The sequence below is a fragment of the Pagrus major genome, chromosome 22 (assembly GCF_040436345.1).
Source record: "Pagrus major chromosome 22, Pma_NU_1.0".
NCBI classification, from domain to species: Eukaryota; Metazoa; Chordata; class Actinopteri; order Spariformes; family Sparidae; genus Pagrus; species Pagrus major.
This window is the reverse complement of record NC_133236.1, coordinates 31,009,113-31,023,932: the sequence shown is the minus strand read 5'-3', so window position 1 is coordinate 31,023,932 and position 14,820 is coordinate 31,009,113. Positions and strand designations below refer to the sequence as shown.

At 47.4% G+C, this 14,820-nt stretch overlaps 1 protein-coding gene across 2 annotated transcripts in view; it reads right to left on the bottom strand.

Annotated features, from left to right (window-relative positions):
* mboat2b (membrane bound O-acyltransferase domain containing 2b) overlaps positions 1–10,724 on the bottom strand; it is an 11,713-nt gene extending 989 nt beyond the window's left edge. Inside the window, exons 1-14 of one of the 2 annotated variants that reach the window (XM_073492587.1) lie at positions 10,518–10,724; positions 6,710–6,855; positions 6,526–6,603; positions 6,064–6,159; positions 5,924–5,979; positions 5,793–5,847; positions 5,513–5,684; positions 4,833–5,025; positions 4,509–4,612; positions 4,301–4,365; positions 3,702–3,834; positions 3,190–3,341; positions 511–705; positions 379–396 (exon numbers count right to left, since the gene is read on the bottom strand). In XM_073492587.1, coding sequence (XP_073348688.1) covers positions 534–705; positions 3,190–3,341; positions 3,702–3,834; positions 4,301–4,365; positions 4,509–4,612; positions 4,833–5,025; positions 5,513–5,684; positions 5,793–5,847; positions 5,924–5,979; positions 6,064–6,159; positions 6,526–6,603; positions 6,710–6,855; positions 10,518–10,607 — 1,512 coding nt within the window. In that variant the 5' untranslated portion in view covers positions 10,608–10,724 and the 3' untranslated portion in view covers positions 379–396; positions 511–533. Of the gene's footprint in view, positions 706–3,189; positions 3,342–3,701; positions 3,835–4,300; positions 4,366–4,508; positions 4,613–4,832; positions 5,026–5,512; positions 5,685–5,792; positions 5,848–5,923; positions 5,980–6,063; positions 6,160–6,525; positions 6,604–6,709; positions 6,856–10,517 lie in introns of both variants that reach the window. The other variant, XM_073492586.1, reaches the window with a different exon arrangement.
* Between the last annotated feature and the right edge of the window lie 4,096 nt (positions 10,725–14,820).

The following is a 14,820-nucleotide window of genomic DNA, read 5'->3' as shown; positions in this document are numbered from 1 at the left end:
CTGCGTCTCTGTGGTGGATTAATGCGCTGCTCACTCACAGCTCATGTAGTCGTCCACTCTGTCTGTCTTCTCATATACTGGACTTTTCTTTGACATGCTGTCATTCAATCATGTACTCGTCTAATCATCCGTTCAGTGTCTCCCTGTCCATCCTGTGGTCCATCCTGTCGTCCATCCTGTCGTCCATCAGCAGGTTCCTGTCGGGTCAGTACTTCACAGCTCAGGCAGCTGCTCCACATGAACTTACAGTATATTTGTATTTATATCCTCCATCACTGCTCATTCATCCGACCCAGAAAATGTTCCTCCTGTTAATTACTGAACTTTGAGTCGTTCTTCATGTGAACACAAAGTTTTGTGTGATCGGGCCTCTGGCGGTCAGGACCTGCTGTCGTCCTGCGAATCCAAATAAAACAGTATTTTAACTTGGTGGCAGGAGGACGTCTGTCTGACACGCTTCACCTCCTCGTCCTCTCTTCTATACAAGTTAATGGAAATTAAATGTGGTACATGATTGTTCTCTGTCCTCTGTCTCATGTGTCCTTCTCCTTCTGGCTGCAGTTGCTGTCTGTGTCCTCCAGGTGGTGCTGGACTTTCTCCTGCAGCAGGTTCTTCTGCTGGTCTTTGAGGCGGAGATGTCTCGGTTTGACCGGCAACGCCACGGCCAGCAGAATGCAGCCGATGTGGAGGCCGAAGTACCAGGACCTGCAGAGCACAGGTGAGGACAAATACAGGTGAGGACGGGTCTAATAACACAAGTCACCAAACTGTAGTCCACACAACGTCAGCTGATGCAAGGCGGCCATCTTTGTCTCATTAGATTAGATTAGAGAGATTTATTGTCCCCGAGGAGGAACACCCTAACCCAGAACTACCACTGTGCCAAAGAGACAGACTTAAACCTGACTTAAACCTGACAAAGAGACAGAGTTAAACCTGACAAAGAGACAGAGTTAACCTGACCTAAACCTGACAAAGAGACAGAGTTAAACCTGACAAAGAGACAGATTCAAACCTGACAAAGAGACAGAGTTAAACCTGACAAAGAGACAGATTCAAACCTGACAAAGAGACAGATTCAAACCTGACAAAGAGACAGATTCAAACCTGACAAAGAGACAGATTCAAACCTGACAAAGAGACAGAGTTAAACCTGACTTAAACCTGACAAAGAGACAGAGTTAACCTGACCTAAACCTGACAAAGAGACAGAGTTAAACCTGACTTAAACCTGACAAAGAGACAGAGTTAAACCTGACCTAAACCTGACAAAGAGACAGATTCAAACCTGACAAAGAGACAGAGTTAACCTGACCTAAACCTGACAAAGAGACAGACTTAAACCTGACAAAGAGACAGAGTTAAACCTGACAAAGAGACAGAGTTAAACCTGACCTAAACCTGACAAAGAGACAGACTTAAACCTGACCTAAACCTGACAAAGAGACAGACTTAAACCTGACAAAGAGACAGAGTTAAACCTGACAAAGAGACAGAGTTAAACCTGACCTAAACCTGACAAAGAGACAGACTTAAACCTGACAAAGAGACAGAGTTAAACCTGACTTAAACCTGACAAAGAGACAGATTCAAACCTGACAAAGAGACAGAGTTAAACCTGACAAAGAGACAGATTCAAACCTGACAAAGAGACAGATTCAAACCTGACAAAGAGACAGAGTTAAAACTGACTTAAACCTGACAAAGAGACAGAGTTAAACCTGACAAAGAGACAGAGTTAAACCTGACAAAGAGACAGATTCAAACCTGACAAAGAGACAGAGTTAAACCTGACTTAAACCTGACAAAGAGACAGAGTTAAACCTGACTTAAACCTGACAAAGAGACAGATTCAAACCTGACAAAGAGACAGATTCAAACCTGACAAAGAGACAGATTCAAACCTGACAAAGAGACAGATTCAAACCTGACAAAGAGACAGATTCAAACCTGACAAAGAGACAGAGTTAAACCTGACAAAGAGACAGAGTTAAACCTGACTTAAACCTGACAAAGAGACAGAGTTAAACCTGACTTAAACCTGACAAAGAGACAGAGTTAAACCTGACTTAAACCTGACAAAGAGACAGAGTTAACCAGACTTAAACCTGACAAAGAGACAGATTCAAACCTGACAAAGAGACAGAGTTAACCAGACTTAAACCTGACAAAGAGACAGACTTAAACCTGACTTAAACCTGACAAAGAGACAGAGTTAAACCAGACTTAAACCTGACAAAGAGACAGAGTTAAACCTGACTTAAACCTGACAAAGAGACAGATTCAAACCTGACAAAGAGACAGAGTTAAACCAGACTTAAACCTGACAAAGAGACAGAATTAAACCTGACTTAAACCTGACAAAGAGACAGATTCAAACCTGACAAAGAGACAGAGTTAACCAGACTTAAACCTGACAAAGAGACAGAGTTAAACCTGACTTAAACCTGACAAAGAGACAGATTCAAACCTGACAAAGAGACAGATTCAAACCTGACAAAGAGACAGATTCAAACCTGACAAAGAGACAGAGTTAAACCTGACAAAGAGACAGATTCAAACCTGACAAAGAGACAGATTCAAACCTGACAAAGAGACAGAGTTAAACCTGACAAAGAGACAGAGTTAAACCTGACTTAAACCTGACAAAGAGACAGAGTTAAACCTGACTTAAACCTGACAAAGAGACAGAGTTAAACCAGACTTAAACCTGACAAAGAGACAGAGTTAAACCTGACTTAAACCTGACAAAGAGACAGAGTTAAACCAGACTTAAACCTGACAAAGAGACAGAGTTAAACCTGACTTAAACCTGACAAAGAGACAGAGTTAAACCTGACTTAAACCTGACAAAGAGACAGATTCAAACCTGACAAAGAGACAGATTCAAACCTGACAAAGAGACAGATTCAAACCTGACAAAGAGACAGAGTTAAACCTGACAAAGAGACAGATTCAAACCTGACAAAGAGACAGATTCAAACCTGACAAAGAGACAGAGTTAAACCTGACAAAGAGACAGAGTTAAACCTGACTTAAACCTGACAAAGAGACAGAGTTAAACCTGACTTAAACCTGACAAAGAGACAGAGTTAAACCAGACTTAAACCTGACAAAGAGACAGAGTTAAACCTGACTTAAACCTGACAAAGAGACAGAGTTAACCTGACTTAAACGTGACGTACTGACCTGTAGAACTTGAGGGATGGACCCACAGACAGCAGGACAAAAGGCACCACCGTGTAGCAGATGGCCATCTGAGTGGCCGCCCACGTGATGACATCATAGACCAGTTTGTGGGTGGGTGACTGCAGGAAATGTGGCCGAACGTTGTGTCTGACCTGAGAGGACAGAGCGGCCACACTCAGTATGGTGCTAAACTGTTAGCATAGACACAACTATAGTTTAAAATGTTTTTGATGCTAATAAAGTGCTTGCTAAAATGTTAGCGTGGACTTAGCTTTAACTAACATAGGACCTGAAAGGTGTTTGCCCATGGTCCCTAAACACAGTGTATGCTAACCTCTTAGCATGAGGCCTGTTAAACCTCATCAAGTGTTAGCATCGAGCATCACTCAAATGCTAATGCCTCAGTGGGCTCATCCATCATCTAGCAGTTAGTAGCGGATCATTAGCTAACAGCTAACAGTTAGTTAATGGGCTCCAAAGCTAACAGCTAGCAGTTTGCGAGGGCAGCTCACCGCTCTAGCAGCCAGTGTCATGACGATGCCGGTGAGGAAGGTGAGGTAGTATCCTGGATAAGCGCCGTGCCACATGGCCGACAGGATGAAGGTGGCTGCTGTCGGGTGGTACGGACATCGCTCGTAACACACTCTGTGGACCAGAGGTCAGAGGTCAGAGGTCAGACAGACGCAAAGGAAAACCAAACAGCAGCTTTTGCACTTTATTTACATTTATGTTTGTGAAGCTTTGTTGTTTTTTAATCAGCTGAACAGCAGATAATAAAGTGAAGTGTGTGTGTGTGTGTGTGTGTGTGTGTGTGTGTGTGTGTGTGTGTGTGTGGTGACTGTAATCTGAGTCTGTCCTGTCAGAGATCCACCAGCAGGTGGCAGCAGTCTACCTGTGACCACCTTCACAGGCAGCTGACCAAATAAAAATGTATCTTAATAATTCACAAACCAAACTGTCATTTTAAAGACCTGAAGTTGAATGATTGATCTGAGTCCCCTGCTGGTGATCCAACTGATTCTTGTTTGGATCAGAACTCCTCTGATACAGTTTGGTCCATCTGGAGATGAGCAGTGAGCACTAACATGAGAAACAGTGAATGTGTTCTGACCTTTTGAGCCAGTGGGCCGTCTGAATGTTCCAGTTGTCGAGGAAAACCTTGAAGCTGGTGGCTAACTGATCAACACAGAACACAGGAACATGAGACTGTTGATCAGGACCATGTTCAGACAAATAAACTAAGTATCAGCTAACAGCTAACAGTGCAGTGGGGATAAACTGACTCCAGATCACTTCCTGTGGTGTGTAACAGTCCTGACCTCGATGTTGAGGATCCTCAGGTTGGAGATGAGGTCCCAGCGAGGAGAGCCGTCCTCGTCGTAGCCGTTGAAGCCGAAGCCGGCGGCGTTGTTGATGGCGTCAGCTGAGTTTGAAGAGGTGAGAAGGAGACGTGTGAGACAGAGTTTGTGTTGAGCTTTATGGACACTGCAGCAGTTAAACCAGCACAGGTCCACACAGACACGATGTCAGGAGGTGTTAAGTTACTCTTGGACTGATAGTGAGGAAACATGAAACACAGACTGAAGCAGCAGCAGGAGAGAGAAACATGAAGAAGAAAGCAGCTTCATGTTTTAAACACCCACCGAGCGTCCACACAAAGTAGTACTTGGGTCTGGTGGTCAGCATGGACAGGTACAGGTAGACCACCTGAGCGTAGACGGGCACGTTGGCGATGAAGTCATCGTCGATGTTTCGTTCCACGGGGAAAACTTTACACACCGACAGAAACACCAGGAGGCAGAAGAAGGAGGTGGCCACTTTCCGGACCACCTCGGTCTGAGGAGACAGAAGTATATTTATTTAAGTTTCCTCCACACTGACAGCAGACGTCTCTCCTGAAGGAGGACATGTTGTCCTCGTCTCTGAGCGGACATCTCGTCTACATCACTGCATCAACAGAGCTGCACAGAGCTGTAAAGGTCACATATGTAAGAACTGGCTGCCTGTCTCATTCATATGGGTAGTGTAACCGCTAACTGCTGCTATATGTGGCTGCTGTTAGCTAGTTAGCTCAGTTAGCCATGAAGCTAATGGTCCAGAACCAGCGCTTGGAGCACTGGGGGAGTGTGGATGTTTGGACTGGCAGTGGGCTGGGGCTAGCTGATTAGCATGCTAACTTCAGCGTGTCTTCACACTCTGGTGATGCGTTCAGTTCTTCTCAGCTGAAATCTTACGTACTGCACCTTTAAAAAGCTCTGACAACAGGTCTGGATGATCAGAACCTGATGATCATCTGATCAGTGACTGTGGTCACGAGTCGTACATTTGGCGAAGGCTCGCTCTGCCTCAGCTTCCTGTCGGCCTCCTGGTCTCTATGGCGACGGGGGTCTCCCTCGATGAAGGCGATGTAGTCGTTGTAGGAGCTGGTGGGTCCGGCCAGGATCCCCATGAAGTTACAGTTGTAGCTGAAGTACTCCAGCAGACTGGGCATCCTCCTGAACACACACACACACACACACACACACACACACACACACACAGTTGTGTGTGCAGTCCTGTGCAGAGACATTTAATAAAACATCTAAAGTCACACTCAGACGGACCTGATGGCGAGGATCTTCTGTCCTGGAGTCAGCTGCTCCTCTTTCCGGGCCATCCCTGCCGACAGACACACAACTGAAACAAACTGCAAACATCCAACGAGTCAACCTGATGTAACGAGCCGAATGTTTACCGTCGTGGATCTCAAAGGCCAGGCTGGTGATCTTCTGTGTGATCACCATCATGGGGCTGCAGACACAGTCAGAGCAGTGAGGGTGGAGGTACAGACAGGTGTAGATCAGACTGACCTGAGGTCAGTGAACACAGACTCACCCTGTGAAGTCAGCAGAGTACATGCCGTAGTCGAAGACGTAGACCCGAGTGATCTGACACAGACTCAGATAGCTGAGCGCCACCAGGAGGCAGTACCTGAAAACACAGGTGCATTTATTTATTTATTTATTTATTTATTTATTTATTCAGCTTCTGACACGACTGATCTGAGCTACATGCTGTTAGTGACCCCTACAGGCTGCAGGGAGCATTACAACCACTGTGAGAGTCACTGATAACCAGTTACAGCAGCTCCTCCTCCTCTTTCTCCTCTCCTCCTCCTCCTCCCCCTCTCCTCCTCCTCTCCTCCTCCTCTCTTCCTCCTCCTCCTCCTCTCCTCCTCCTCCTCCCCCTCTCCTCCTCCTCTCCTCCCCCTCTCCTCCCCCTCTCCTCCTCCTCCTCCTCCCCCTCTCCTCCTCCTCCTCCTCTTCCCCCTCCTCCTCCCTCTCCTCCTCCTCTTACTTGTGCATGTGTTCGACTCCGGTCAGGATCATGATGCCGTAGGTGAGTCCACTCTGAACCAGGAAGTGAAGTGCGTACCTACAAAATAAAAGACATTCACTTGTACCACAGTAATATTTAAACACCATATCTGTACTTTTACTCGAGTACTTTACTCGAGTACCGCTGTTGAGGACTTTCTCACCAGCCGAAGCAGAAGAGGGCGAAGTAGAGTCCCAGCAGCGTGGCCACCACGTGTCTGATGAAGGGACTGGTTCTACTGGGATGAAGGAAGAGACGAAACCAGAAGGCCGACAGCAGAGCGCAGAGCTGACACACCACGAAGTTCACCTGCAGACACAGAGGAGTTACCTGCCGCAGGTGACTGAACCCTGTCGTCATCTCTGACGTCTCTGCTGCTAAAAGAAGAGCAGCTGATATTTATAGAGTCTGAGCGACGAGCTGCCGTCCAGCAGACTGATGAGTGATGACTGCTGCAGCTCAGCTTCACCCTGCAGCTTCACCCTGCAGCTTCACCCTGCAGCTTCACTCTGCAGCTTCACCCTGCAGCTTCACCCTGCAGCTTCACCCTGCAGCTTCACCCTGCAGCTTCACTCTGCAGCTTCACCCTGCAGCTTCACTCTGCAGCTTCACCCTGCAGCTTCACCCTGCAGCTTCACCCTGCAGCTTCACCCTGCAGCTTCACTCTGCAGCTTCACCCTGCAGCTTCACTCTGCAGCTTCACCCTGCAGCTTCACTCTGCAGCTTCACTCTGCAGCTTCACCCTGCAGCTTCACTCTGCAGCTTCACTCTGCAGCTTCACCCTGCAGCTTCACCCTGCAGCTTCACTCTGCAGCTTCACCCTGCAGCTTCACTCTGCAGCTTCACCCTGCAGCTTCACATCACGATACACATCGTCAGCAGCACTGATGCTTCTTCTTCTTCTGTGGTGATCAGCGGTGGAGCAGCAGTTGAAGAAGACGAGACGACCTCCACTCTGTGCTGACTCAGTGAACTACAGGACAGAGATGGACGACGAGCTGAGCTGTTTATTGTAACACGGAGGACAAACGTCTTCTTCTTATCACACTCAATTATTCACGTGTCCTCAGGAGGACTCTCTGTCCTCAGGAGGACTCGCTGTCCTCAGGAGGACTCGCTGTCTTCAGGAGGACTCGCTGTCCTCTCACCTGAGTCTTTATCACTAAACATGTTGAGGACATGTACCAACACTTTATAGATGAACTCACTCTGAGTTCACCTACAGACCCACTGCTGTCTCAGAGGACGGAGACGAGTTTATCACCCTGACTTAATCTTTAATAATTAAGATGTTAATATCCATCATTTAGCCTTATTTGGCTCCTAGTTTTGGTTTACTGACACATTTCCTGTGTGATTCTAAGTTCTGTATCATAGCAACTGGACGTGTTTCAGTTTGTTGGAGACGTCTCACCTCTCATCCAAGAGGCTTCTTTACTTCTAACTAACTGGAGGAGCTGCAGGCTTTAAACTCTGTGTGGGAGTGTCCTTACAGGGTGTGGGAGTGTCCTCACACAGTGTGGGAGTGTCCTTACAGCATGTGGGAGTGTCCTTACAGGGTGTGGGAGTGTCCTTACAGCATGTGGGAGTGCCTTCACACCGTGTGGGAGTGTCCTTACAGCATGTGGGAATGTCCTCACACAGTGTGGGAGTGTCCTTACAAAGTGTGGGAGTGTCCTCACACTGTGTGGGAGTGTCCTTACAGCATGTGGGAGTGTCCTCACACTGTGTGGGAGTGTCCTTACAGAGTCGTTAAGGACACATGTGAGCTCTGAGTTTCAGAGTCGTTAGGGCCACTTGTGGGTCGTTGACCCAACCAGCCTTCAGGTGAGTCCAGGTGTGAATGGTTGTGAAGCTGTCTGAGGAGAGAACTGGGTGATGAGTCTGCAGCGTTACTTATCATCCACCTACAGTTCAGTACTGAGACCTGATGACTCGTCTTGACTGTTTAAAAGTGATGAGAGAGAAAAGAGATGATGGTGGAGTAGACGTATAACGTTGCAGAAAATGGAAATACTCAAGTCAAGTACAAGTACCTCAGATTGTACTTCAGTACAGTACTTGAGTAAATGTACTCAGTTACATTCCATCACTGCTATTTAGACACATAATTCAACATTAAAGTCATGTTTAATAACAAATATCAAACAATTCCTGTTTGTAGCTTCTGATCTGCTTTTCTCAGATTTCAGCCCTCAGTTTGTCCTGTCAGGCAGAAGCTGGCAGTCGGACTGGTTCAGGTTCAGATGGTTGAACTGGTTTTCAGTGAACGGCTGGATGTTGTCTGGGCCTCTGCAGACAGTGTGTCGTGGTTCAGTGACAACACAGTGTTAGCAGAGGAACATCTGATCCAGCTGTAGAGAGAAACAGGCGACGCTTGTTGATGTGTCGCTCATTAATAATGAACGCTGTGTAAACTGAGCGATTACAGTCGGACGCTCGGCTCCACAGAGGAAACACCCGGAGCATCGACAGCCTTCTTTACATAACAGACGAGGTCATTAGAAAGTGAGCTGTGACTAATGATGGAGGAGGAAACATCAAACAAACAGACCGGACTCAGGGCCATCTTCTTAGAAACACACTACACTGGTTTTATTTTGAAAGAACCTACAGGAACAAGTATGGAGGATCAATAATGGCAGAAAACAAACTGAACTTTGGGGAAATATTTGATTCAGTTCACACAGTAAACACAAACATCCTCCATGTTCTGTTTACAACCAGCAGTCAACTGTTCTCAGCCACATGCTAACTTAGCCTCGTGCTAAGCTAACCTCATGCTAACATCAGTGTTGACTGAGTTGAGTTTCACTAAATTCAAACAGGCGTCAGATTGAACAATAACACAAGTTAAGCTAACAACATTTGACTAAATGAGTGAATAGCATCAGTTAGCTTAGCATATTCAGACTCAAACTACTAACTGTGAAACACAAATAATAAAAATATTATTGTAATTTTACAGTAAATTCACAGCAGTACACTGTAATTATCTACAGTTATATACATGAAAATCACAGTAACATTGTGTTTTTACAGGAACTCAGACACAATGTTTCTGTGACAATCCTGTGAAATTACTACAGTACTACAGTACTACTGTACTGTAGTACTGCAGTACTGTCATACTACAGTACTACAGCACTACTGTACTGCATGTTAGCCTGTTAGCAGGTTAGCATATGTACCTTGTTGGACCACTTGCAGGCCTGTTATCCTGTTAGCCTTGATAGCATGTTAGCGTTTTAGCATGTAAGCATGTGGACCTTGCTGTGAAACTACAATAGCCACAGCTTCATGTAGTAAAAGTACTGCAGTACTGTCAGCTTCATGTAGTAAAAGTACTGCAGTACTGTCAGCTTCATGTAGTAAAAGTACTGCAGTACTGTCAGCTTCATGTAGTAAAAGTACGTTTACTACATGAATGTAGTAAAAGTATTAGATAATATAAATCCTCAGGTTACAAGTACTTTAAACGTGTACTTGAGTACTTGAGCAGGGCTGCAGTTACTCTCCTGTGCTGTGAGCTGATGTATTGATCTGTATTGATCTGTATTGATTGATGCAGCTGCTGTTCATCTGTAACACAGTGACTGTCAACAGGCTGACTGTTTCATATTAAACACACACGCACACACGCACACACACACACACACACACACACACACACACACACACACACACACGCACACACACACTCACACGCACACGCACAGTGATGGTGCTCCTCCACCTCCCTCCCGGTGTATGTGGCCGCTGTCTCGGTGTGTTGTGTGTCTGATTCGCGGCCTCCATCATGTTGGACCTCCGCCCGCTGCACCGCCTGTCTGCCCGCTGTCTCTGTTCATCACACGGCCGGAGGTTTGTTGCCCTCTCGGGCCGAGCGTGTCGCATTTAGCGCGGTGTGTGTGGCGGGCAGCAGCCGGTCTCCGCCCCGGAGCTCCGGCTCGTGTCCCGGTGCTTCTTACCTGGTCCAGCGGCAGGTTGGTGATCTCGCTGACCGGCTGCAGGAGGCTGGAGCCGGTGCAGGCCGTGGATCGGCTGTCTTCAGCGGCCATGGCTCCGTGTCTGCGGCCGCGTCTGCTGCTTCTGTGTCCGGCTGCAGCAGCTCAGAGGCGGCGGCGGAGGCTCCGTGATCCGCCGACAGTCCGTCCGTCTGTGTGTGTGTCTGTGTGTGTGTGTCTGTGTGTGTCTGTGTGTGTGTGTCTGTGTGTGTGTCTCTGTGTGTGTCTGTGTGTGTGTCTCTGTGTGTGTCTGTGTGTGTCTCTGTGTGTGTCTGTGTGTGTCTGTGTGTGTCCTGCTGCTGATGCTCCTTCCTCCTCTTCTTCCTGTTCCTCCTCCTCCTCAGTCTGTCTCCCCCCTCCTCCCTCTGATGCCCCCTCTCTCTTCTCCCCTCCACATCCATCTCTTTGAGTCCTTCCTCCCCCTTCATCCTCCATCACCTCCTTTATCCTCCATCTCCTCCTTTATCCTCCATCTCCTCCCCCTTCATCCTCCATCACCTCCTCCTTTATCCTCCATCTCCTCCTCCTTTATCCTCCATCTCCCCCTTCATCCTCCATCTCCTCCTCCTTTATCCTCCATCTCCTCCTTTATCCTCCATCTCCTCCTCCTTTATCCTCCATCTCCTCCTTTATCCTCCATCTCCCCCTTCATCCTCCATCTCCTCCTCCTTTATCCTCCATCTCCTCCTCCTTTATCCTCCATCTCCTCCTTTATCCTCCTTTATCCTCCATCTCCTCCTTTATCCTCCTTTATCCTCCATCTCCTCCTTTATCCTCCATCTCCCCCTTCATCCTCCATCTCCTCCTCCTTTATCCTCCATCTCCTCCTTTATCCTCCTTTATCCTCCATCTCCTCCTTTATCCTCCTTTATCCTCCATCTCCTCCTCCTTTATCCTCCATCTCCTCCTCCTTTATCCTCCATCCCCTCCTCCTTTATCCTCCATCCCCTCCTTTATCCTCCTCCTTTATCCTCCATCTCCTCCTTTATCCTCCATCACCTCCTCCTTTATTCTCCATCTCCTCCTTCTTTATCCTCCATCTCCTCCTCCTTTATCCTCCATCCCCTCCTTTATCCTCCATCCCCTCCTCCTTTATCCTCCTCCTTTATCCTCCATCTCCTTCTTTATCCTCCATCTCCTCCCCTTTATCCTCCATCTCCTCCTCCTTTATCCTCCATCTCCCCCTTCATCCTCCATCACCTCCTCCTTTATCCTCCATCTCCTCCTCCTTTATCCTCCATCTCCCCCTTCATCCTCCATCTCCTCCTCCTTTATCCTCCATCTCCTCCTTTATCCTCCATCTCCTCCTCCTTTATCCTCCATCTCCTCCTTTATCCTCCATCTCCCCCTTCATCCTCCATCTCCTCCTCCTTTATCCTCCATCTCCTCCTCCTTTATCCTCCATCTCCTCCTTTATCCTCCTTTATCCTCCATCTCCTCCTTTATCCTCCTTTATCCTCCATCTCCTCCTTTATCCTCCATCTCCTCCTTTATCCTCCTTTATCCTCCATCTCCTCCTTTATCCTCCTTTATCCTCCATCTCCCCCTTCATCCTCCATCTCCTCCTTTATCCTCCTTTATCCTCCATCTCCTCCTTTATCCTCCTTTATCCTCCATCTCCTCCTTCTTTATCCTCCATCTCCTCCTTCTTTATCCTCCATCTCCTCCCCCTTTATCCTCCATCTCCTCCTTTATCCTCCATCTCCTCCCCCTTCATCCTCCATCACCTCCTCCTTTATCCTCCATCCCCTCCTTTATCCTCCATCCCCTCCTCCTTTATCCTCCTCCTTTATCCTCCATCTCCTCCTTTATCCTCCATCTCCTCCCCCTTTATCCTCCATCTCCTCCTCCTTTATCCTCCATCCCCTCCTTTATCCTCCATCCCCTCCTCCTTTATCCTCCTCCTTTATCCTCCATCTCCTCCTTTATCCTCCATCTCCTCCTTTATCCTCCATCACCTCCTCCTTTATTCTCCATCTCCTCCTCCTTTATCCTCCATCTCCTCCTTCTTTATCCTCCATCTCCTCCCCCTTTATCCTCCATCTCCTCCTTTATCCTCCATCTCCTCCCCCTTCATCCTCCATCACCTCCTCCTTTATCCTCCATCTCCTCCTCCTTTATCCTCCATCTCCCCCTTCATCCTCCATCTCCTCCTCCTTTATCCTCCATCTCCTCCTTTATCCTCCTTTATCCTCCATCTCCTCCTCCTTTATCCTCCTTTATCCTCCATCTCCTCCTTTATCCTCCATCTCCCCCTTCATCCTCCATCTCCTCCTCCTTTATCCTCCATCTCCTCCTTTATCCTCCTTTATCCTCCATCTCCTCCTCCTTTATCCTCCATCTCCTCCTTTATCCTCCATCCTCCTTTATCCTCCATCTCCCCTCATCCTCCATCTCCTCCTCCTTTATCCTCCATCTCCTCCTTTATCCTCCTTTATCCTTCATCACCTCCTCCTTTATCCTCCATCTCCTCCTCCTTTATCCTCCATCTCCTCCTTCTTTATCCTCCATCTCCTCCTTCTTTATCCTCCATCTCCTCCCCCTTTATCCTCCATCTCCTCCTCCTTTATCCTCCATCTCCTCCTCCTTTATCCTCCATCCCCTCCTCCTTTATCCTCCTCCTTTATCCTCCATCTCCTCCTTTATCCTCCATCTCCTCCTTTATCCTCCATCACCTCCTCCTTTATTCTCCATCTCCTCCTCCTTTATCCTCCATCTCCTCCTTCTTTATCCTCCATCTCCTCCCCCTTTATCCTCCATCTCCTCCTTTATCCTCCTTTATCCTCCATCTCCTCCTTCTTTATCCTCCATCTCCTCCCCCTTTATCCTCCATCTCCTCCTTCTTTATCCTCCATCTCCTCCCCCTTTATCCTCCATCTCCTCCTCCTTTATCCTCCATCTCCTCCTTCTTTATCCTCCATCTCCTCCTCCTTTATCCTCCATCTCCTCCTTCTTTATCCTCCATCTCCTCCCCCTTTATCCTCCATCTCCTCCTCCTTTATCCTCCATCTCCTCCTCCTTTATCCTCCATCCCCTCCTCCTTTATCCTCCTCCTTTATCCTCCATCTCCTCCTTTATCCTCCATCTCCTCCTTTATCCTCCATCACCTCCTCCTTTATTCTCCATCTCCTCCTCCTTTATCCTCCATCTCCTCCTTCTTTATCCTCCATCTCCTCCCCCTTTATCCTCCATCTCCTCCTCCTTTATCCTCCATCACCTCCTCCTTTATTCTCCATCTCCTCCTTTATCCTCCATCTCCTCCTTCTTTATCCTCCATCTCCTCCTCCTTTATCCTCCATCTCCTCCCCCTTTATCCTCCATCTCCTTCTTTATCCTCCATCTCCTCCCCCTTTATCCTCCATCTCCTCCTCCTTTATCCTCCTCCTTTATCCTCCATCTCCTCCCCCTTTATCCTCCATCTCCTCCTTTATCCTCCATCACCTCCTCCTTTATTCTCCATCTCCTCCTCCTTTATCCTCCATCTCCTTCTCTTTTATCCTCCATCTCCTCCTCCTTTATCCTCCATCTCCTCCTCCTTTATCCTCCATCTCCTCCTCCTTTATCCTCCATCCCCTCCTCCTTTATCCTCCATCCCCTCCTCCTTTATCCTCCATCTCCTCCTCCTTTATCCTCCATCCCCTCCTCCTTTATCCTCCATCTCCTCCTTTATCCTCCATCACCTCCTTTATCCTCCTCCTTTATCCTCCATCACCTCCTTTATCCTCCATCACCTCCTCCTCCTACCCCTCTGCTCCTTTTCTTCTTCTTCTTCTCTTATTTCCTGCCGAAAATCTCACATGTGAATGAAGTCATAATATCACATGTGGAAACATGATCACCAGATTTGTTTCTCCACAGGACATTTTCACATGTGAACCTGAATGTCACATGTGAACCTGAATGTCACATGTGAACCTGAACGTCACATGTGAACCTGAATGTCACATGTGAACCTGAATGTCACATGTGAACCTGAATGTCACATGTGAACCTGAATGTCACATGTGAACCTGAATGTAACATGTGAACCTGAATGTCACATGTGAACCTGAATGTAACATGTGAACCTGAATGTCACATGTGAACCTGAATGTAACATGTGAACCTGAATGTAACATGTGAACCTGAATGTCACATGTGAACCTGAATGTAACATGTGAACCTGAATGTCACATGTGAACCTGAATGTCACATGTGAACCTGAATGTAACATGTGAACCTGAATGTCACATGTGAACCTGAATGTAACATGTGAACCTGAATGTCA